The 25,935-nt window shown below is 38.7% G+C and overlaps 1 protein-coding gene across 2 annotated transcripts in view; it reads left to right on the forward strand.

The window, feature by feature from the left end:
* Window positions 1-25,935, forward strand: part of PASK (PAS domain containing serine/threonine kinase) — a 1,620,160-nt gene that overhangs the window by 422,859 nt on the left and 1,171,366 nt on the right. For both annotated transcript variants that reach the window (XM_044056691.1, XM_044056692.1), the window contains exon 7: window positions 15,579-15,711. In XM_044056691.1, coding sequence (XP_043912626.1) covers window positions 15,579-15,711 — 133 coding nt within the window. The remainder of the gene's footprint in view (window positions 1-15,578; window positions 15,712-25,935) is intronic.

Raw genomic sequence — 25,935 nt, forward strand, 5'->3', positions numbered from 1 at the left:
AAATTCAGGAGGCCTGTATAGGTAATCAGAGTAATCCATCTAGATTCCACCTTTCTTTTTTAAGCCAGTTAATTGCTGCACATAATCTGTTAGCTGGTCTACAACCTGATGTCAGTGACAGAAGCTTATTAATACAACTACACCTTTTTTCTTAAACCCAGGTGTAATGCAGATGCAGCTGCCTGAAAACTATACCTGCTTACCTCTTGTGTTCCATATTTTACAAGGGAGTCTTCTGTAGTAATAAAACTTGTGGAGACAGTTTTCTAAGATAATTCATAACTTTCTGTCTCCTCACAGGGTTCCCCATACCATTGACATTCCTTGAATTAACCCCCGTATTATTTTATGAAGAATGTTTTTAACCCAAGCTATTTAGAGCCACATTTACCCCAGGAAATCTGCCACTGGGACCTGTTACCTTCTGTTACATTATCTATTTTAATTTCATTCCCCTCCCATAACTCTTTTTGTATTATTGTTGTAAAGAGAGTAACCTTAACTCACAGTGGTACCCCCCCCCCCATGCTGTCATTTCATCCATGCTGCACATATGTTCCAGCTTTTTAATTTTGAAACTTTGTCTTGAATATTAATACCAGCAGTCTGCAGTGTGTTACAAAAACAATAAGATTTCCCCTGTAAACCTCCCACCATAAAGATCAAATTTCATTGTACCTTCTGAGATCAGTGCACTTCAACATATAAATACGCAAACGAACTCCTCCAAAAAAACCAGTTCGTATAGAGTGGCAAAACGAAGTAAAAATACAAAAGTAGATAGCACCAATAATATAAATCCAATCAAAATAGCGTACAAAACACTTTAATACACGCTTTCATCATACGACTTCATCAGAAAATACCCAATACACATTTCAACCTGTTTAAATACACAATCAATTATCACATAATTAAATAACATAATTAAACAATTAATTAATAATCAACTATGTTAAAAAATACTTAAAAAATCACTAAAATAGTGCTTAATTGTTAAATAAATGTAGTATATTATACTCCTTATTTATACCTAATTTTCTGTATTTTAAAAAACATTTCACATTTATTGATTCATTTAACCCAGGATGTTTATCTGAGTTTAACCTGACCTGCCATAGTGTTTCCCTTTGTTCCAAAAAATTCTTGAAATCACCAGCTCTACAGTCAGGTTCACATATTTCTAGCACTGAAAATACAAATTTTTTAAAAAATTCACAATTAATAGAATGTTTATATAAGGCATTTTTGTCATCTTTGCACTTTATACTGTACAGATGTTCTTTTATGCGGGTGCTTAAATTACGTGTGGTCATTCCCACATAAAAAGCCGGGCATGCCGTACACATGTCTATATATACTAACCCGCATGAATTACAGTCTACATAACCAGGAACTTCAATAATTCTATCACTATTGGCTATGGAAATACTAGTACCCACAGAGATGAACCGACAAATTGTACAATTCTGACAACAAAACATGCCTTTTTTGTTTATATTACCTTTCCTAAAATCAATATTTTGATATTCCAACATTTTTTTAATATTGTTGGAATTCCTAAATACAAACTGTGGTTTACTACCTAATATTTTTGAAACGTCATGATTCCCTTGAATAATTCTCCAATTCTTTGTAAGAATTGATGCAATTACATTCATTTCACCACTCATTTCCAAGGAACATATAACTTCTTTTTCAAAACTCCTATTTTTACATACTTTTATTATATTTTGATCCATGGATTCATTTAATATTGCTGGAAATAAAGACTCACGTTTCTCAAAAATTTCATTTCCACTATTCATTAAAATATTAATGTCATAACCTCTATCAATGAATAGAGAAGTTATAAAATGAAATTCTTCAACTAAATTTTCACGTTTACTAGTCATCCGGCTGGCTCTTATATATTGCCCTCTTGGTATATTTTTAATAATATGTTTTGGATGATTACTTTTATAATGCAGGTAACCATTAGTGAACGTCCGTTTTCTATATATTTTACTATGGAATCTATTGTCATTAAGATCCCACCACAGACATACATCTAAAAAGTTCACTATTAATCCTACATCACCCACAGTGAACTTTAAGAAGTCTGAACAACTATTAACCTGTGTTATAAAACTCTTTACTACCATTTCATCTCCTTCTATTATAAAAAATAAATCATCAATAAACCTTTTATAAAAAACAATATTAAATTTTTTTTCCATCATAGATAATATATCCATTTCCCACCATGCCATGACTATATTGGCAAATGAAGGGGCAGCTGATGACCCCATAGCAATGCCCTTTCTTTGCCTATAATATTGTTTACCAAAAATAAAATAATTGTTTTCCAATACAATTTCTAAAAAACTACAAATGGTAGAAATTATATCATTTGAAAGTAAATTATTCTTAGTTAAATAGCTTCGTACAGCTTCAATCCCTTTATAATGTGGGATACACGTGTACAGTGATGTAACATCCAAAGTAAAAATAATATATTTTCTGGGATCAAACATCTTCTTTTTAGCAAAATTATTTATTTTTTCTAAAAAATGCCAGGAGTCTTTGATATAGGATGAAGTTTCCTGTAGTATGGGTCCTAATACAGCATCTATAATTAATGATATACCCTCCGTACTCGAATGAGGACTTGACACCACGGGTCTAAAAGGGGGATTTTTGGAATCTTTATGAACTTTCGGGATTCCAAAAATCACCCCTATTTTCGGATGTTGTACAGAGCAAAATTCATACAATTCTAAATTGATATAACCAGACATCAATGCTTCATATAACTGTGATTCAATAAATCTAAATTTTTTATGAATATCAAACAGATTTACTTTCTCATATTCTTCTTGATTATCTAAAATTACCACCATACTATTGTTGTATGCTTGTTGTTCCATAATCACTACATTAGACCCTTTATCACTTTTCATGAACCGTAAAGTGCTTCTTAAAGCTATTAAGTGTTCTAAAGCCATTCTTTCTTCTTTGCTTAAATTATCATTATTTTTCTTAGTATTTTTTAACACTTTTTTAATATCCTCAATACATATTTTTTCAAATACTTCCATAGTATGCTGTAATCTGGGTACAAAACTTGATGGTTTTATTAAAACTTTCCTAGATTGAGAAACATCATGCATCAAATATGCTAAATTTAGATTTCTTGCAAATTTCTTAACATCCACAACTGTTTTACTATAATTAGCCTTATAATATGGAACAAAATTGAAACCATATTTTAATAAATTCAATTCTTCACCAGAAAATACATGTTCTGTTAAATTAATGATATTGAAACAGTCAATATCATCCATCATGCTTCGTCCCCCGACGAATTTGACCCCAAAAAAGTACGACTTCGTGTAAGAACCGTCGACTTATTACCTTGATTTCTTTTAACCATTAGGGCCTCATTCACTGTTTTTGGTTTCACACTAACGCTTTGTTGCCCCTTGGCCGGTGAAGGCCTATTAAAACCTACCCTTTGTGGTTTACTTACATCGTCACTATTATTATTACTTAAACTATTTCCATTAGAAAAGTTAACTTTTGCTACATTATCAGTAGTGTTAGCACTTCTACCATCATTACCATTCTCGGTGCATACAAGATTCCCATTATCTTCTAAGTTAGTAGCGCCCACTACTTCACTAAATGAGCATTGACTAACTTTTCCATCTCTGACTACAATATTACCATTTTTCTTCTCAGAGAAATTATTCCCCCTAAAATTAGGTGCAAAATTATTATAAGCAGCATTGTTCTTATATACATCAATATCGCGTAATAATTTAGAGTGTTTCCTATTGAACACTTCTGTAGCATGTACATTCACTTCACGTGATAAAGCATTAAACAAAATTTCAAAATTTTCAACAGTTAACTTGCTTTTTATATTACTTTCAATAGTATTAATTTCATTTCTTAATAAGTCCATTTTCTGTTTATTATTGTCACTTAAAAGTTTCAAGAAATTCAGTCCGGCTTCGTTGAAAAAAGTCACCAAAGTCTTAAACATAGGATTCCCCAAATTAACCCCATTGGGGCATTTGAAGAACCGTAAACCTTTTGGAACAATACCAAGTTCCATACATTTCAAAAAATAACAGTTTTCAAGTTGTAACGATTTGTACCTTTTTAATAATCTCAGCAACTGTTCTCGTTGTGCTGAAATCGATCCAAAACCATTGGCATCTGCTATATGACTGAAATTCTGGAACGGATTGTCACTTCCATATAGTAGCTGTTCACAGCATATCTCCGCTGAGTTACGGACGGGAAATTGCAGACCTTTCCTTCTTGCTCCTCGCCCGTTACCTTCTGTCGTGGGACTTCCCAGGTCAACCACCGTATCGTCTTCATGAAATGACGTCACTGGACTTGACGTCCTCTCCGCGCTGCCATGTCCATTAGATTTAGTGATGAGAATCTTCAACGAAGCCTGAATATCCAACAACGTGGTTAACAAAATAGCATTAACATTTTCACCCATAGTCGATGGCGTCGGGTGTATGGACATATTTAATAAAGACTCATCCACTGCTTCCGCCATGCCACACTAATACAATAACAAATAAATACGCAAACGAACTCCTCCAAAAAAAACAGTTCGTATAGAGTGGCAAAACGAAGTAAAAATACAAAAGTAGATAGCACCAATAATATAAATCCAATCAAAATAGCGTACAAAACACTTTAATACACGCTTTCATCATACGACTTCATCAGAAAATACCCAATACACATTTCAACCTGTTTACATACACAATCAATTATCACATAATTAAATAACATAATTAAACAATTAATTAATAATCAACTATGTTAAAAAATACTTAAAAAATCACTAAAATAGTGCTTAATTGTTAAATAAATGTAGTATATTATACTCCTTATTTATACCTAATTTTCTGTATTTTAAAAAACATTTCACATTTATTGATTCATTTAACCCAGGATGTTTATCTGAGTTTAACCTGACCTGCCATAGTGTTTCCCTTTGTTCCAAAAAATTCTTGAAATCACCAGCTCTACAGTCAGGTTCACATATTTCTAGCACTGAAAATACAAATTTTTTAAAAAATTCACAATTAATAGAATGTTTATATAAGGCATTTTTGTCATCTTTGCACTTTATACTGTACAGATGTTCTTTTATGCGGGTGCTTAAATTACGTGTGGTCACTTCAACATATACAGAATAAAAACACTTCATGTTTCATACTGTGTAGAAATAATCGGCTATTTATTTCCAAGGTTTGCTGAACTTTTATCTGTTGAAGACCATGACGGCCCTTAATATTGCAGGGTGTAACCTGTGGAAACGCGACAGCCACCAAGGCTTTTCTTTAATGTATTCCCATTTGGGATTGCTTAGTCCCTGCAGGATTGCACTTCAGATCCTTCCTGTGTCTCAGCATTCCTTACTTCACTAGTTCTCATTATAAAAAAAAATCAATTGGAAGTAAAACATTCTATTCAAAAGTACTGAGCACATTACACTAATTACTCAGGCTGGTTTAAATCACCATTTCACTTTTTACATGTCCAGAATTGTATCTTTTTGCATTAACTTCTGCTTGAAAAGTGGGAACAGTAGAGATATTCTCCCAGTTCCAACCATAACATGTCAACCTTCATGTTGGCCGTCTTCTTGCTGATCTTTATGCAGGTTGTCCCCTGGTAATCAAGGCATCAGAGCTCTTTGCATTTCTTCTGGGTCAGAATAGGTTTTTACCGCAGTGAGAAAAAGCATGTTAAAGTACACTGGATAGTTAGACATTTTGGCTTCCTTGTCCTGCATAATGTAATGGAACTGAAGCAGCTTTTCTTGTGAGTTTCTGCACTGAAGTCTTTTCTGACAAACATCCTGGAGTTTTCTCAACAACACTTCTTTCCATTTTGCCATATTACAGAAAGTATAAGCTCTACTAATTAATGTAAAGTGAAATGGACAATCATTTATCTTGGTTTTCCTGCAATTACCTGCTGGCCATGAGCAAACAACTGACATATCTTCCACAAGTAGTGCAGTCAAGGCAGCTAGCAAGTGCTTCGCAAAAGTGATCAAGTCTCTTCCCCCTTTCCACTTACAGATTCATATTAACTTCACATTTTCTGACAGGTCTTACCTGTTATGAATATTTGTGTTTGTCTCATGCCCTTATGCAGCTCAGCTAAGGAATCTGAATGCTGAATGAGGGCTTATTCCATCTAGATACACTTTTTCTCTGTGTGAGACATAGAATCACCGATTGTCTAGTCAGTGTTATATAGCATCTCTAAGATTTCCTTTGAGAAAGCTTGAGTAGGCATTTCCAAACCCTTCTCATTTATTGTTTCAAGCTAGCTACACTGAGCCATACTAGTCTTGGATCTTCTTTGCTTTTGTGAGGGCCACTGAATGAGTGCCAGTATCTTCTGTAGTTTGTTTATAGGTTCATAGGTGTGTACTAGGCTAATGGCCCTGGAGCCTTTACAAGCCTAGCCCATAGGATTACCCTGGCATCGTGCCACCCGACCTTAGTTCCTAGTGCCTGAGTCGATTAGAGCCACTGGAGTGATCCCCGGGGTGGATTTTCAATTTCCCATCCACTCATTAAGGTTTCTCTTGAGGAGGGCCAGTGAGGTGCTGTGTTTGATATGTATGGGAAGTCTATACCATTACATGGGCAATCACTGGGTTATGAACCTGTCCCTCCAGCATGTTTTGTTGATTGTGGTAATGAGGTCTCTGGAGCGTGTGGTGCGGAGAGATTGGGATTTCTTTAGATTTAGCATTTCTAACAGAGCTGGGTCAGACATGGCTTTTGTAAGTTTAGCAGAGACTGCCTCTAAGTAGGTGATATGAGACAGAGAATAGTTGAAGTTTTTTGAGTCTGTCCATATAGGACGTGTTTAAGGCCGAGCATCCTCTTTGTGAGGTACTTTTGCGGCCTCTCCAGTTGTTGCAGGTGTCTAGTGAGGTACATGCCAAATGGGGCATTGTACTCTGTGATTGGCCTAATGAGGGAAGAGTAGAGGGAGACAATGACCTCTTTCTTCTTGGATGCAAAACCCTTAGTATTGAGATGTGCCACATAGAAGGACTTTCTGACCACAGTGGCAATGTGGTGGTCAAAAGAGAGGTTGCTGTCAGCCTGTGTTCCCAGATCTCTTATAACACCTTCTATCTTCAGTGGACTACTATCGATGTGGTAATTCATGGGAACCAGGCTTTTCCCAATGGGGATGACGACACATTTTTTTGGCATTGAGCTTAAAGCCATGGTTCTAACACCAGTCATTGGTCTCAGTGAGTCTTTTCTGTAGGATGTCAACATCACTTAGGGAGTTAATAATAGCTCCCAACTTGCAATCGTCTGCGAACTTTGTCAGTTAGAGTACCTTCATGTTGGCCTGGACTTCAGAGAAGTAGATACCAAACAGGAGAGGACCCAGGACTGAACCGTGTGGGACTCCATTCGTGACTGGTCGGCAGTCTGACTTGGAGTCAGCTACTTTCACACAGTGGGTTCTATCTGTGAGCCAGTTCGTAACCCACCTAGTGATATAGGAGTTGATGCCTAGCTTAGTGAGTTTTTCTATGATTCCTGAGTGGGGAATGGTGTCAAAGGCCTTGGCCAGATCAAGGTAGGCTGTATGAATCGCCTTGCCTTCATCCACAGCTCTGGTGACTGACTCATATAAGTCAACTAGGTTGAGCAAGCATGCTCTACCCTTCACAAAACCAAACTGTGTGGGATCCAGAGTTTAGAGATTCCCTATATCCTTGTTTATTAGGTCCATGATGATGCGTTCCATAGCTTTGCATATCAGACTCGTCAGGCTAATGGGGCAATAGTTCCCAGGGTCTGTAATCGCTCCTCCTTTGTGGAGAGGGATGACTGCAGCAGTGCACGATTCGGTAGGAACAAAGCCTGAGGTGAGGCTGTGATTTAATAGGGCACACAGGTGAGGTGCCAGTTCACTCTAGTTCCTGTAGTACACAGCCAGGGATATTGTCAGGTCCCATAGGAGCTGTATTCTTGGCTTTGGACAGTGCTGTTTTAACCTGTGTAGCAGTAATACTGGGTGTCTGGCAATCTGCTTGTATTGTGATTGGTCCTTGGGGGTAAAGTTGGCAATGAATCTGTCGGCCAGTATATTGCCAATATCTGTTGGCTCTGAATAGGAGGTACCATTGTGCAGTAGCTCAGAGCAAATCTGGGTATTGCCTTGGAGATTCTGTGCATAACTATAGAAGGCTTTGTAGTTGTCTTTATTATCTGCTGCAGTTCTGTTTTCATAACTAGCGTTATAGGATTTGATGAGGGATTTCAACTTTTTGTTGAGGCTGATAAGGGAGTTTTTCCAGTGTTAGGACTTCACCTTATTCCGCATCAGTTTCCTCCTCCTGTTGTAGAGTTTGTTTATGGCAAGAGACTACCAGATTGGCTTCCTTTTTTAGCAGGAGAATGTCTTGGTTCTACTGGGTATGGCGAGATCCATGCATTTGTGTATGTGTTCGTACAGTGCATTGGTGTATGATTCTGCGGTCATGCAACTACTCTCCATTTGCATGGCTGCTGTGAAGTTAGCCACCTCTGTTTTTAGGAGCCCAAAGTTAGCTTTGGAGAAGTTTTTCATGGTGGTTATCTTTGCAGGGGGGCAGAGAGGGATGTGGAATTCCAAGGTGATTAGGTTGTAGTCAGATCTAACCAGGGAGGAGTTGACTGTTGGTGTAAAGCAACGGTGGTCGCCCATGTTAGTAATGACCAGGTCCAGGATGTTGCTACTTCTAGTGGCGGTAAGAACGAGCTGGTCCAGGACATTGGAATTAATGAATTCCAGGAAACGTTGGGCAAATGCAGTGGTACATGAGTAGCTTTCCCAGTTAATGGAGGAGTAGTTGAAGTCGCCCAGTATGAGAGTGTTAGGTTGGACCCTAATATTCTCCAGGGTGCTTCGGAATGTGAAGTGTGAGTCTTGGGACGTGGTTGGGGACCTATAGCAGGCTACAACCTGAATTGCTATCTTACCCAGTGTTAGTTACACCTGAAGTATCTCTGATGCATTATGTTGGACTTCGCTGGAGGTGTGCACATCCTTTATGAATATGGAAACACCACCACCTTTGGAGCTTCAGTCCATGTTCAGGGGCCGAAAGTTGTGGAATGAGTTATAGCCTGGTAACGCAGGGGTGCTTTCTGCTGCCTTGAACCAGGTCTCTGTTACAGCACAAATGTCGATGTTCTCCATTTTAAAGAGTGCTTCGAGCGAGTGCATTTTGAGATTTAGACTTCTAGTATTGAGCAGCATGAACCTCAGATTGCATTTGTTTGTAGCTGTTATGGTGGTAATTTGGTCTTTGGAACACTACCTAATAAAATACACTATAGGGGTTGCAAGAGCCTTGGCCAGTATCCAGACGCCCAACGTTGACAAATGCAGGCCATCTCTGGCAAAGCTTCGAGGTCTGTTAGTCATGTCATCCCAGGCAGACAGATACTGGATCCCATTAGAATGACACCAGAAATTTAGCCAATTGTTGAAATCAATCCTTTTCTGCTTGTACTGTGGTATCATTCTGGGTGATGGTAGGATGCTGCTCAGGGCTAGGATCATACCTACCTCGGCTACATAATCCGAGAGCTCCTCCATGTCTCTTCATGTAGACCAGGGAGATATGTTTCAGGTCATTCACACCCACATGTACAATGATAGAGTCATATTTGTACCTGTTGTTGAGGGACCTGAGTGTGTGGGTTATGTGGTGGATCCTGGCACCTGACAGGCAGCTGACTGTTACTTTCTCCTTATTCAACCTAGTGACTGTGACATCATTGTGCTTCACTATCGAGTCACATATGACTAATGTGTTGGGCATGCTGTTTTGCCTTAGGGGCTTTGGTTGAGTGGCACACTGTTTAGGAGAGTTATGTGTCTCGTGATTAGTGTTGTGTTGTGATGGTCGAGTGCATTTCTGCCATGGAGATCTCTGCTGTTTGAGTAGATTTTTATTGAGAGCCTCAGCGAAGGTGGGTGTGTGGTTTGTGATTTTGTGAAGGCAGTACTGGTGTGTGTTCTGGAAGGCTATGTGTTCCATGTGGTGTGGTACAAGGGTTGACCTTCTTCTCTTGACCAGCTTTTCCAGTCTTGACTGGAGAGTGTGGCTTCCAATTTGGATATATGTGCATCTCTCGCAAGTCTGAGTGTTGGGAGGTAAGAGGAGGGGGTTGTCTGTGTATATGAGGCAGTTGCTACGATGCCCAAGTTCACCAGGTTAATAGGAGAAAGCACAGGGAACTGACCTTTAGACATGCCTGGAGGGATGGGCATCAATAATAAGTACTGGAGCTGTTTCCTTGTAGAATGTTTAGTGCTGGTTGTACTTTTGTGTGCTACAATAATTGCTACAAGAAGTCTGGTAAAGTGCTAGACTAATAAGCTAGTAAAAGTGCAGGAGAGGAGAGAACTAGCAGATATAAGGGAAAAATTGAAGCGCAGACTTTGGCACCACTCAGAAGCTTACAGACAGTCCTAGATACAGCAAATCTATATTAGGACTAGACTAGTTACTGGAAAGGCGGGTAACAAGCGCAAACGTGGGCTTTTAAACCAGAAAGTTGAAAGATATGTAAAAACTGCCCAAACGGCCAATAAACTACAATTTTTGGGACATAAACCACTCCTCTTGTGGTAAATAGGCTACTTAGTGCTTACCACTCCCACTGATAAGCTAGAAGGCTTCCCTCCAACACAGAAAGGCTTGGGGGTCTCAGAAGCTTGCAACAGTCCTGGATACAGCAAATCTGTATCTGGATTAGACTAGTTTCAGGAAAGGCAGGAAACAAGCTTAGAATTTTTTTTTTTACTTGTTCTTATTGTTTGAAAGTGAAATCCCCATTCAGCACTGCTCAAGTAAGTGGAAATAAACAGAAATGAAATAAAAAAGAAGCAATATCTAGCTTTTTATTTATTTATTTATTTTTTATTTAAATTTGTTGATCGGGAGTGTCCGACTGGACGTGTGTCCATTTTCAGCGGAGGCCCGGGGAGAAAAGCTCCACAGTAAAATAAACAGACAGTAGTTGCATTGGATTACATAGTGATTAACAATTTAACATAGAAATTACTTACAACATATTTACAGATGAAGAACATAGTACATCAGTAGACAACTAGAATCTTTATCTGTGAAGTACATAACAGGCATTAACAAATGTAATGATGAGAAGTTCCTGCTGTATAATAAGTACTAGGCTTATGAGCATCTGAGCTTGCTATCATCAAGGTAGTTAGTGGAGGTGAAAGAAAGGTAGTAGTTGGATGGGGTGGATGATATTAGAGTGGGAGTTGCAAGGGCATAGCCAGCATGTTTTTAGGTGCGCTTTTAATAAAGTTTTGAAGTTGGTGCATGATGGTACGGAGGTAATTGTGGGTGGGAGTGAGTTCCATAATTTGGCTATGGCGCAAGAGAATAGTGCTTCACCAGCAGAGTTATTGGCTTTAGTGATCTGCAAGTGATTTTTGTTGTTGGATCTCAGTGGTCTGGTGGTGCGATAGGGTTGGAGTAGATTCTGGAGGGATGGGACATTTAGTGGATGGTTTACTAGTTTGTGGGTGAGTGAGAGTTGATACCACTGAAGGAGGTGAGGGAGTTCAAGCCAGCCCAGTTCAGCAAGTGAGAGACAGTGGTGACTACGGTAGGATGCCCCTGTGGCGAATTTTGTGATTTTGTTGTAGCAGGTCTCTAGCTTGTTTAGATCACATTGCCTTAGGTTGGTATGTACTGGAGAGGCATAAAGTAGGGTGGAGATAAGGTGGGAATTTGCTATTGAAATCTTTGCTGCTTTGGTGAGAAATTGTTTATTTCTGTATAATGCTCCTAGTTTTTTGTGGACTTTTTTATGGTCATGGATATGTGAATGTCAAATTTTAGTTTGTCTATTTCCACTCCTAGCAATTTGGTATGTTCAGTTGGGTATATAGTGGTGTCTTTTGCTGTGATGTTAAAGTGAGAGTTGTTTTGAGTATGTTTGGTGGGTTGGAAGATGAGTAGTTTAGTTTTGTTTGGGTTGAGTATTAATTGGGCATCGGATAACCATGTTTCAACAGAGGAAAAGGCTTCCTGTGTGACTTTTTGCAGTTTGGGTAGGGACTGGGCTGAGCAGATGATGGTAGAGTCATCTGCGTATTGGATGAGTGTGCCATGTTTGGTGGCAGAGGCTAGATTATTGGTGTAAACAGAGAAAAGTAGGGGTCCAAGGATGGATCCTTGGGGAACCCCTATGGAGACAAGTAGTTTGGGAGATATGTCATTCTGCCATACAACGGATTGTTGGCGGTCAGACAGGTAACTCTGAAACCAGTTGGTGACTGATTGTGAGAAGGATAGGTTATTGGGGACAGAGATAAGTTGTTTGTGTGGGACCATGTCAAATGCTTTAGATATGTCTAGGAAAGTAGCAGAGGAGAGATAGCCATTGTTTTTATGCCGAAGGATAGTGTTTGTAAAGGACAGTAAGGCAGTGGTAGTGCTATGGTTTTGTCGGAAACCATGCTGAGTACTGGAAAGGAGGTTGTTAGTAAGGAGGTAGTGTGAGACCTGAGAGTGTATGCATCTCTCTAGTATTTTGGAGAGTGAAGAGAGAATAGCTATGGGGCGGTAATTGGTTAGTTCTGCAGAGGGTCCGCCTTTGTGGAGGGGAATTATATGTGAGACTTTCCACAATGTGGGAACGTAACTTTGACAGAGATCGGTTAATCAAGATGGATACTGGGTAGGCCAGAGCATCAGCTGCGATTTGTAGGTATTCACTTGGGAGGTTGTCTGCTGCTAATTTGGTGGGTTTAAGTTTAGTTAAGAGTTTTTTTTATGTTGGAGGGTAGGTACAGGAGAAAAAGAGAAGGCAGTGGGGAGATTATTGGTTGAAGGTGTGAGTTGGAGAGGAGGGGGTTGTGTTGTTTAGCTAGTGATAGTATGGTTTGGGTGAAGTGTGTGTTGAATGAGGTAGCAATATTTTCTGAGGAGTGAGGGATGTTAGGAGGAGGGGTACTGACTTTACCTGGGTGGAGGATGGAGTTTATGGAGGACCAGAATTGTTTGGGGCTGTGTTGTGAGGAGTCTAGGGCAGACTGGTAGTATTGGAATTTGTCCCGTTTTATTAGCTTTTTGACTCTATTGCGTAGTTCTAGGAATTTCTGTCGAGCTGCAGGGGTTTTGGTTTTGCGCCAGTGCTCCCAGGCTTTATCCCTGTTTTTCATTTCTGACTTAGTGGTTTTCTGTAGCCATGGGGAGGGTTGTGCTTTGGTTCTGGAAAATCTTATGGGGGCATGGTAATTAAGGATGTTCAGGAAGGTAGTATTAAAAGATTCAACTGCGTCATCTAGACTGAGGTACTTTAGAGCATGCCAGTTACATTCTTTGAGGGATAAGATGAATGTGAGTGGGTTAAAGATTATTTTGTTACGTATTTGACGATAGATGACAGGTTTAGCTTGGTACAGGTATTTTTTGAGTAGGAATGTTGGGGAGTGATAACTGAGGCTATCTGATAAGCAGCCTGTTATATATGACTGGGGGATCTTACTGACTAGTATACAATCCAGGGTAGAGTGCTTGCTGGAGTTTTTATTTATCCTTGTTGGTGACTGGACTAGTTGGGTGAAGCCATGAAGGTGTACATGATGGGTTGGATTGTTGCCAGAACAGGATTGCCAGTCAATATTGAAATCACCTAAGATGATAGTTTCTTGGGGGAGATGGTGGGTAGACCAGCTGAGGAGGTTTATATCCTGGTCAATATCCAGTTTTGATGTATTCCCTGGGCAGCATTTAAGTGATGTCCTGACAGAAATCACTGTTGCATTATCCTAATACAAGTTATCATTGCTGTCTGTCCAGCTGTTGTACCAAAGTTTTACCTTCCGAGTTTCATACGTCTCACTTCTGATTTCAGCTCGCACATGTAGAGGCATATAGACAGACGTACCAGCAAAATCCTTCATACTGTCTTGCAGCCAGACCAAATGTAGGTTGCTTATCCATCGGGAATGATTGTTGTATGGTCATTGGTGCCATTGCTTTCAATACTCATTTAAGTGTTCCATTGGAGAACCTTCCTTTATATTTTTTTAACTGTTTTTATACCGGCATGGTATGTCAGTCAGGAAAGGTAAGTAAGTGCGAGTGTGGTAGGCAACTCCCTTACAAAGACTTGCATACCCAATGTCTTTGTTTGTTAGGAGTGGAACATGACCACAAAGCATGCTCCATCTGCAATCCTTTGTACCTAAGACTTTGCAATCCTGATTGTCCTTGCTTAACACTTACTTGGAGACCCAATGTCTTGCTTGCTTAGCCTACTGCAAGATTGCAGATTCTATCTCCCTGGAGGTTCTTACCACCTCTTAAGAAAAATCTTAAAAGGCCTAGGAAAGCGACTCAGTTGTCCCTTTCTGACTCAAGTGTACCTGATGAGGTTTCAGAGCCCATGGTTCATCTGGTTCCTTCTCATATACCGTCTACTGAGACCTTGCTAGAGGCCAGTATGGCATCATATGCCTTTACAGCTGAGGATTCAGCAGACAGAGGTGAACCGTAAATCATCATATTGGAGGGCTCAGAGGTGGTCCCTCAGATCCTAGTTAGGGAAGAGATCCTAGATAAATTAATTGAGGTTCATCAGGGAACTGAGCAACAGTGTTTAGTACAGGTGGACATCACACCAAAAAAGAAGCATCAGAAAATTACACATGTTGCCTTCCCTCAACCAGTGACAGCCTCAGATGGGAAGTAATAATGGTCAGTTACTGCCGGCTCTGGTCACCTTCCCTCCTGTCGGACAGTATCAGGAGGAGGGTGGGAATCATGGGAGAGTAAACAGGCAGCATATAGTCTGCTGGGACAAGGAACAAATAAAAACAACATGTTGTGACTTCACTGTCAGCTGTGATAATTTGAATAAGTAAGAACCTAGTCTTCTATTATGGGAATGGTAATTCATTTGCCTAGCATATGTTAACACAGTGTCTTTGTACTGTGAGTGGTACTGTAATGTTATGGGTACAGGTAATCAGAGGTGGCATCTTTACATTTATGTCCCCTTATTTAACATTAAGTAACAAAAAATGAGAAGTCAAGCATGTAGAATTGAGATAAATTAAATCTTTATTTACAATTACAATTAAATAAAGAATTAATGAGGTACATGGCATAAGAAAATGATTTTGTGTTTGTTTGCTTTTTATGTAGCATAATCTGTAGTATTTTTGTTTCTTTCTCAGTTTCATTAAACTATGATAAATGCTAGTAGACGTTTGTTGAAAAGTGTCAGAAAATAAAGTAGAGGAAAACTGTATGCAGTCTGAGGTTGTATTTAATTGTTTGGATTAGGGATACGTGAGCCCTAACTCTAAATTCTCCTGTTGATGCTTAAAAAAAGCTACAGTCTACTGTATAAGGAATTCTCTGAAAAAAATCTACAATTGTATGCAGCATGCAAAATGTTTTTCACATTCTGAACTTGTAGAGTCATTAAATGTATTCTAAGTGTTTCTGTTTCATGTCTACCCTGCTACAGAATTCAGTGGTTCAACAAGTGGTTGGTCGAACTAGGTATGGGATCACCTTTCCACTCAGCATCAGTGTGAATGCAAGATCAGCTACGTCAGAAACATTATCGGAAAAGACATCACAGAGAACGCTCCCTGTAGGTTCGTAGAAAATGGGGTGGAAAGAAAAATAAGTACAAAGTCCTTTGTCTGTGGTACTTGAAACACCTAACTGCTTAATTGTGGATACCTATTTTGTGCTTTGTACGTAATATATGATTAACTGGTACCCTCAAACCACTGCACTGGAAAAATAAATCTGACCTGTTCTGAGATTGTCTTTATCACAAATGTTATGAAATCAGGATCATGTATTCTGAATGTTAAACTATATGTAAGAGTACTGGTTTTGGAAACATTTATTTTTTGTTGTAAATATTTAATTAGCTAGGTCAAGTTAAAATAATGGAGTAGGCTATTAAATCCATTTGTAACCTAAAAGTGACAAATCGAAATGTCAGAAAACACAAATTAGCCATTAAAAGTGTAAGAACACTTGGTCCAAATTTATAAGAGATAACCTTTACATAGAGTGGACTGAACTTTGTAAACAGCATAATGCAGGAGGACAGCATTGGCCTAGGGACATGGAGTATGATTTCAAAGTAGACACAGTTGCTATAAAGCCCAGAGACCAGCTCAAATACCACTGCATTTTTGCTTCAGGCAGAGCCGGATTATGGTCAAATGGGGCAACAGGCTAGGTAATGGACAAGACCCCCAACCACCACCTCCACCATTCCACCACCACATCACTTAGCGTGAAAGTAACCTGAGTAATTGTATATTAAAGAGAACTATTACTAATGGAGAGATTGCCGATGGCAAACAACTTTGCATTTTAATGCTTCATCTACAAATGCAATGCCTGCTGCCCTTGAAAAATAAATTGCCTATATTGCATTAAAATTGTTGTCATTTTCCAAAGTAGATCAGCTATGTAATAGGGAATGGCTGGCAAATAATGACAACAGGTTCATAATTACTCAGCATGCAGTCCTGGAGACCTTTAAGAAGGGTCTTTATTACTTTTTTGAAAATCCTTTCCACCGAATGCTGCATCGTTAACCCGTATTCAGCGAAATTCACTTCTGCGATTCTCTGAATACTTCAAGGGCAAACATATACTTGCCCCGCAACCCAACGGACCCAAATTATGTTAAACCAAACCCACCCATGTGAGAGCTGCACCCCCCACCCCTCCTAACTAAATATACCAACTCCGAGTTCGCACTGTAGTGGAGAAAAGGGCAAAGTTGTGTAGTTGGCCAACTCCGTCTTTGCCCTTTAAGTATTAAGTGAATCGTGGAAGTGAATTTCTCTGAATAGAGGTCAACGATGTAGCATTAGGTGGAAAGGTTTTTCGAAGAACTAATATAGACCCATTTAAGAAGGCTTTCTGAAATTCACACTTGCTGTAAAGCACTGCCTGGTTAAGTGAGTTACTCAATGTCTCACAGTATGTAAATGAAGGTTTAAAAGATTCAAAACCTGCACCCTCATCACAGGAAGCAGCTCATTAAAAAGTTAGAGCTTTAGTCCTCTGCTCCAACTGCCAGAGAAATAGTTTTTAACTAAATGCAGAAGGTTTTTACAATCTGATCTTGTAGAGAAGACTGTATCACAGTAATATGAAACAAATGACTACATAATGGATGTCAAAGAAAACACTCTTTTGATCATCACTTAAAAAAATGCAGACTGTATGACTTGAGAAGTGTCAGCCTTTTTGCAGTTGCAGGAGATTGTAACGAAGGTGCTACAAAAGATATTACTAAAATGCATAGAGTTTAGTAAAATGCAACATATTTAGATTGTATTACATAATCTAGGCATATTAATGAATTCATTGTTTAGTGCAATGAATAAAGAAAAAGCCTATGTAAATGCTGCTGCAGCAGCTTTTGTTCAGCAACCCTGAAGTCGTACAAAAATCAGAAATATTACTGCATACAGCATAATTGGGAGAGGCTTACATGCTTGCAGGACACCTACATCTCCTTTTTTGACCTCCTATGTCTTATCCATTATCAAGAATAATGATCATCTCTGACATCACTCAGTACAGGTCCGACCTACTTGAACATGAAATGCTGCTGTATTGTTGCAGGATATACTTCCAGAGTCAGATCCAGATCTTTAACAAATGGAGCCCAGTGCAGGGTAATGAATTAAAACCCTGCCATTCATGTTAATATCCCATTATTTGGCTTTACTTCCCCAGTTCACATAAACACTGTTCAGACCTGTAAGGGTGTATACTATGTTCTGCTTTACTTTTACAGTTACCACAGACCTTTGAATTTCATTTAAAATGTATTTAAAACAATGAGTGAAAAGGTCACTGAAAAACCAATCCGTAAAAACAAAATGAAAACTCCAGCAAAGCTAGAACTTCCACTGAGTGATCTCCCAAACCTCTTGTATCAGGGGCACATGGGATATATACAAATGGAACCCTATGAACATCAGGTGTTTCAGGTCATTGGCAATTCTGAATGCCCATGACTTGTTCTGTCGTTTTAATTGACAATTTCAGGCCAATAAAGCCAAACCCCACTAGCTGTGGATATGCATATTTCGGCCTTGTTATGACCTCGTCAGCACAGCACAAGCAGAGTGTTTGACTAAGCATTAGAAACACAGGGCTGTTATACCCAGCTGATGTCCATTATCATTAGGGTCACTGCAATTGTCCATTAAAGTGACGAAACAAGTCATGGGCATTCAGAATTGCCAATGAGCTGAAGCACTTGATGCTCATAAGGCTCATTTGCATATATCCGATGTGCCTTTGATACAAGAGGTTTGGGAGGTCACTCAGTGGAAGTTCTAGCTTTGCTGGAGTTTTCATTTAAAATGTATTTCAAATTTTACAGAAACAACACTGGTAGGCTCCCTCATGCCTATTTTCTATTTCCTGAATTACAGTCATCCCTATTGGTAAAATCTTTTTTCTCTTTTCTCATATTGGCTTAGCTCTCCAAATACTTTTTGCTACATTGTACATATAACATTCTGTATGATTGTTACTATTCTTAAGTGGCTGCATCCAAACTCCTATTCGCTCATTATTTCCTGACCCCTTCCATCCCATTTCAGCATAATTTCTTTCCAGTTTGATTTGTATTTGTAGCCTTTTACTTGCTTTGAGTATATGAGCCTTAAATCATATCACCAGTTTTTCATGTCTCTTTAAAAAAACAGAGTACAAGGAGTTTCAGAAATGTGGCAAAATAACAAATCTAGTGAATTAAATAAAAGAACAAAAGATGTGAAAAATATAAATCTTCCAGATGATAAGGTAGATCACAGTTGCAGTAGCGTTTACTTGTTTGAGATGTATCCTGACAGGGATATTGGACATCTGGCCAGTCTGCTAAAGCTTTAGGTTTCTTCATTGTGCACCATATATCCACTCAAGCACACTAGCATGCTGGCAGAAAAAGTACATACAGGCATCAAAATTCAGAACTTTCTTGCAGCTGGTACATGTAGTCAGACATCTCATCTCTTAGCAGCTTCAGGATTGGCAGTTGGTTTTCAAGTAAAGTTTTTTGGGCAGATATATACCCCCTTTGAGGATCATCCTTTCTTCCTTTTGTCTGTGAAATGTTACATCAACCTTTGGTATATGTCAAGGAAAAATGTGTCCTTGGAAAGCATCTCATATAAAGATGCCCATAAGGCCTGTTTTTTGTTTATTAGAGTCATGACATCAAGTCTTGTAATACCTACTTAACCTTTATATCTAAAACCATTTGCAGTAGGCTCAGTTCCTGAGATTTTTTTTCTCGAGGACCGACATTCAAAGGTTTTTGGCACACACAAGTAACTATAGCGTCTCACTTTTCTTTCACAGATCTCGCCAAAAAAAGTAAAGAAAAAGAGTAAGATTTTTTAAAGATGTTTCTGAAGAGAATTATTTTTCTCCTGTTTTCAACAGTTTGACAAACAGTTCTGGTGAGGTATGTTTGCACCTGTTAGACCATCACTAAGGCCCAGGAGCAGTCCACATCTTTTCAGACCAGACTTTAGGCATCCGTAGCCAAGAAGGGAGAACCTTACATTATTCTTAGGGTGAAGGAGGAGTTCATGTCCTGGCAAGGGAAGGAAGTTGATGGGTCATAGATGAAGGTCCAGTTATCTGATTCTTCCCTAAAATTTTCAGACTAGAGACCACAAAGAACAAGTCTCAGAAGACTGAAGTCTGTCATTGCCCCCCCCCCTCCACACACACACACACACACACACACACACACACACACACACACACACACACACACACACCATTCGGTTAGAAGGGCTTCCAAAAAGACCAGCACAATTTTGCCCAGGGACTTTTTAAGGCAGTACTTTCTTTTCAATCTCCAGTCTACCCAGGCAAAAAAAAGTCATCTTTCTTTTCTTCTCTTTGGAAGAGATTGTCTCTGATTCTGAAGATGAAGGCCATGATTATGTCTCACAACTCTGTTCTTCCATCCCATGTGAATCTCAGTCTGGGGATACCTTGTCCTCAGATTTTCTAAAGGAAGAACTCTTTCTCTGACACCATCTCTAAAATGAAAGAGTTTTTAAGTGCAAAGAAAGGGATTCTTAAAAAGATACTATGACTTGCTGAACATGGACTTCTCAAAGACCTTAGCTGTCCCTGCACTTCTGGGAGCTTTGGAAGATGATTTTAATGCTGCTGCATCTTCTCCTGATTCACAATACCCTGCACCAGGAAAGCCATACTAACTTCATAACGTGATTGCTCATAAGTGTTTTTTTTCCTGGATGGTCCATTGCTGACCTGGATGTGGTCTTTCTGAACTGAGACAGTAGTTAAAAAAAAAAAACATTTCCTCCTTCTAACTCTGTCCACAATGAAAACAACAGTCAACGGTATGCCTTTGCCAGGTATGGGAAGAAGGTGTATGCTTCTTCCACATTATCTTTCAGTGCCATTAACTGCCAGACACATAGCAAAATACTTACTTTCTATTTTTGCTAATATGCTAGAATCTGTTAACCTTTCTGCTCTTGACATTAAAACCAGTTTGTCAAATACAGTCAGTTCTGTCTCTAAGTAACCAGAATACAATAAAATGTGTATATGATGCAATGGATGCTGTAGCCACAGGGACAGTGATGCAGAGAAATGCCTTGGTTAGATGTAATTTTCTTGAAGACGTCAAGTCCCAGATTTTAAATGCCCTTATGGAGAAAGATTTGCTTTTGTAGAATTCCTTCTCTGTGGTACTTAAAAAAAAGTTAGAGGAAGATTAATACTGGGGGGGGGGGGGTTAAACAACTTTTAACTGCCCCTTGTCCCTAGATACCAGAGGAATTATCTTTCCAACCCTTAGCCTTTCTTTTGGAAGCCCTTCAAACATGCTCAACAAAAATATTCAAAACAGCAGTTCTAAATAAAAAATTAAATAAATAAATAAAATGACTGGGAGACTTTAAAAAAAAAGAAAGAAAGGGAATGGATTCCATGGATCTTCCGTTCATAAGAAAAATGCTTGACTTCATTTGGACCTCATGCTTGCCCTCCCCTCTGCAGCCCAATCTTCCTCCCAAGCTGGCAGGTAATCTTTGACTTCTTCATCCATCCAAGGTTTATTTAGGCATTCTTGAGGTCTAAAGTGGTCATCTTCACATACCTGTTCACAAAGACCAAAGGTGCTATCTAAGATTCTTTGTTTTGGGATTTCTCTTTCAGTTTACATTTTTGCCATCTGTTCTTTCTACTGCTCCAAGGGTCTTCACAAAATGTTTGGCTCCAGTCATTGCCTTCTGCAGACTTCAGAAAATTCAGATCTACCTCTGCATGGATGATTGCCTCATTCTGGTTACTATCACCCAAGATTCTTTAGCATTCCTTCAATTTTCTATCAGTTTCTTCTATACACTGGATTTTAGGTTATATCTGGGAAACTCATCCCTGGTTCTTTTCTACAGGTACATCTTTCTAGGATGCCTTCTTGTTACCTCATTTGTAGCTCATCTCCAGAGAATGTTTCATTCTACCAACAACAGTTCCTAAATCTTGCTTACCAGAGCTGTTCTACAACAAGGAAGTGGTTTCTCAAATCTGTCAGGACCCAACACCAACATCTCCTATCCTTTCCTATTACAGTGCAATAATTCACTGGAAAGGAACTTGTCTGTTGGGCTAATCAGTATCAACAGAATATCCCTTTTTCTGCTTTTCCTGCTTAGCCACAGCAGATGCCTCAGATTTTGCATTGGGGGGATTCTCAATGTCTCAAAATCCAGGGCATGTGGGAGCTCCACTTAACACACAAACGCATGTACTTTAAAGAAATTGTGGCCCTGATAAAGGCTATCAAAGCCACTGAATCAGCTGTGGATACCTGGACCACTGTTAATCATAATAGATAACACCACAGTTATGTGGTACTTAAAAACAAAGGGGAATGAGGTCCAAACCTCTGTGCAAACTAGCAGTGGTTGTTTGCAAGCTAGCAACTCAGCACAGCCTACATTGTCAGAGCACTACAAAGTAGCAGACATACCAAGAAGATCCAGGATAGATACGCACAAATAGACATTATACCCAGAGGTCATCCAGGAGATTTTTTTGCCTGTATGAAACTCCTGAAGTAGATCTGTTTGATTCCATTCAGAATATATGGTTACAGTAGTTCCATGTCTAGAGACCTTACAGAAAGGCCTGGAAAACAGATGTCTCATTCCCATGGACAGGAATGTTCCTTTATGCCTTTCTCTTCCTTTCCTCTGATAACCAGAGTCATATTAGAGATAAAGAAGGGCTCTCCAAAAGTGCTTTTGGAACCCCGTTTTGGCTTTACTTCACTACCCTACCAGTTCTATCCTTAAATTTCAGATTCCCTTATTTTCTTTGCCAATGGCTCTAAATATAATGCAAGTAATAAAGGGGAAAGAGGACACCCCTATCTGGTTCCTCTGCACAAGCAGAAATTATCAGAGAGGACCCCACCCACTTTGCTATTTGCCTCCAATCCCTCATATATATTCTCCTAATCAGCCTTATAATTTTTTCAGGAAATGCAAATGCTTCCATTGCCCTGCTCATAAAGTCCAAGCTTACTCTGTTAAATGCTTTATTTGTATCAAGACCCCCCCCCCATCAACAATTGTATTTTCTTACATTCTTCCCTTATTCCCTCTGGATCATCAGTGTTCTGTTAATTTTGTCAAATGTTTGCCTCCTTCCACAAAACAGCATTGATCTATATCTATCAGTTTTGGCATTGCTTTTGCTATTCTTTTAGATTTTATAGACATGAACCCTTCCAGGATGTTGGTACTTCTTCTCTTAAGATATTTTTAAACAAATCCTTCCAGATTTTTATAATTTTTTTTCCTCCCAGGTTCCAAACTTCCACAGGAATACCATCTATTCCTTTGGACTTTCCTGTAGATTGGTTATACATCAGAATTTTTATCTCATCTCCTCCTCCTATACTGTTAGTAATTGAGTCTCATCTACCTCTAACCTTGGCATATTTAATTTTTCCATGAACATTTCCATTTGTATCTATTCTTGATTTTCATATTTCTCTGCTTTTTAGAGATTCTGTTGCCTGAGTTGTGCTAAAAGTTTTTGTGCTCAAGTTTTATCAAAAAACAGTTTCTTAACAGCAATCTTTCTAAACTCGTGCATATTATCGAGGTTCATAGTTTAGTACTAGGCTAACTGCCCTTGTGGACCATTTTAAGCCTAGCCAATTACTCCAAGTGAGAATCAAACCCTGAACCTTGTGTCTGCAAGGTAATCATCTTAATCATTATGCCAAACTCCCCCCAATCACTTATTTTCTGCCTAGCATTCTGCAGTTGATCCTCCTCTTGCTCTGTGAGATTCCCCCTATTCTGCAATACTTTAACATTTGTCAGTCCCTCTAAATAATTCTTATCTCTTAACCATAGCTCCCTTTCCTTTATTTCCACCCTATTTTTAAACTCCACCTCAATTTTATCCCACTCCCTAGCTATATTTTCAGAAGAAATTTCTGTCCTCTGTAACAGCTCCTGAATAATCTCCAGTACCCATTCCTTAAATTCCTCTCTTTTCAACAGATAGGTGGGAAAGCACCAATGTCTCATTTTTATTTTATTACCCTGTGTTTTTATTTTAGTTATTATTGACGCATGATCTGAAATAGTTATTGGGTGGGTATCAGTTCTGTCTAGCCTAGCCCAGTTTTTGTATCCTGGGGGAACAGTATGTAAATTCATTCTGAACTATTACTGAATTCACATCTTTCATGCCAAATATTTTCATAAATTGCTTCAAAAATCTACCCTTTTAGTTATATTTTCCCGTCTGGGCCCCCCCCCCCCAGACACATCCTCACTGCTGCAAATTGAGTTCTAGTCTCCACCTATAAGTAATATTTCTTGCTGAAAACTGATTATTTCTTCCAGAATTTTCTTAAGCTCCATTATAGCAGTATTGGGTGGAATGTAAATACATGTCAGTGTAATCCTTCTCCATTGCCAGTAGCATCTTAGCACTACAAATCTGCAGTTATCTTTTTTTTATCTTCTTCTGTCACTATTGCACCTAATCTTGCAATTAATATTAGCACTCCTCGTTTCCTTTGTCCTGTGTATTCTGTTGAATAACCATCCTGAAAACATTTCTTTGTCAAATTCACATGTTCACTTCTTTCTAAGTGTATCTCCTGTAACATAGCTATTTGCACTCTACATTTGTAATGTAGTGCACTACTCTTTCTAGTTTGTAATCTGTGAGGCCATTTACATTTAAAGACATTACAGAAAGCATCAATGTATCAAAAAGTTATTATTCCACCTTTTATGTGTAACATCCTTTTTGTTAAATGTCTAGTTCCAGCTTTTGTGATACATGCATACACTGTTAGGCAGATTGAACTTTTATACAGTTGTTTCTTGTCTTACCCATTTGAGCCCATTTCACATCTGTTTTACTGAAGGGCCTCATGGAGACAGGAGAACCGTTTAGCCAGTTTCTATTTATCAGATTGTTTTTATGGAAACATGAAGACCAGCTGCAGAATTGTTACTGAGCTTACATGTATTTACTATAAAAAAGCCTCATAATATTTATTGTTCTTTTTCATTTACTTGCTCTTTTAAAACTTGTTAATAAATCAATATAAGGTCTTTAATCTAGTAATTTCCCCGTGCAAGAATGAGAAAAAGCACACTGATTTTTCTTTTATCGTGGTTCTTAACCAGGTTTTTTTATGTGTTGCAGTGCCTACATTTCTTAACACTGAGCAAGAAAAGAGAAAGGGAGAAAGAAGAGGGGAGAAAAACAAACAGCAGCACCTGTTTGCAATCCTCATTACAATTAAAATAACTGAAAAGAAAACTGTACTTTATAGCATGTAAAGAAAACCAAATGCCACAAAATTGGTACTATTTAAAAAAAAAATCTTTACTTACAGTTAATTTTCTCCCTCCTCTTCCCCTCCCCAAGCGTTATTTCTGAACATCGACATGAAGTAGGGCATATGCTTTAGTGTCCCTCACAAGTCCAACAAATTCTGAAAAAGTTCAATATTTCCAGATTTCTTTGTTCTGCCAAATTTTGCAAACATATTTATTGCATTGTAATCCCACATTAATTTACTGGTTTTATTACTGTTTATCTCTGAGATCCTGTCGCTGCTTCATTTCCAACGTACTCTCGATTCTTCTAGTCAACTCTCCTGCCACTTCCTTCTTTCCAACATTTTCCGTTGAAAATTTTGAAAAAGTTTCACAGGTACAGTCCTTCTGTAGTCTTTATTACCAGCAGAACAGGAAGCAGAATCTCCTGCTGTTTCACAGCGCAAGTTTTGTTGGACAAACTTTTTGATGTCCTCCTTAACATGTACTTCATCAAACAATGAGTTTGTCCCTCCAGGGAAGAATACCTTGAAAACACTGGGTACAGCAGTTTGAATCTCACACCTGCATCTCGAAATTCTTTGAATAGTGGAATAATTTTTTTCCTCTTTTGTCTATTGTGCAATGAGTAATCATTCTCCACAAGCACTCTGCTGTCTCCAACTTTTAGTACTTTGTCCTTCTGCCACAGTTTTGCCAGAATGAACTCCCTTCTGCTGGTAGGATTGCATCTTTACTACAGAAGGTCTAGGTTGCTTTCTTATAGCTAGGTTTGGAGCATACACATGATGTGCCCTTTCAGCTAACAACTCCTCCTGTGGAATACCAGTCCAGTTGCTTATTTGTGCTTTCATAAAATTAATGCAGATTCTTCCTTCCAGCTTCTTTGGTATAGGTGAAAATCTCAGGTTTTCCCTATGTGCTGGGTCCTCTAAATCTTTTTTTTTT

This window comes from Protopterus annectens, chromosome 14.part0 (genome assembly GCF_019279795.1).
Source record: "Protopterus annectens isolate FY-2018-M chromosome 14.part0, PAN1.0, whole genome shotgun sequence".
NCBI lineage: Eukaryota > Metazoa > Chordata > Ceratodontiformes > Protopteridae > Protopterus > Protopterus annectens.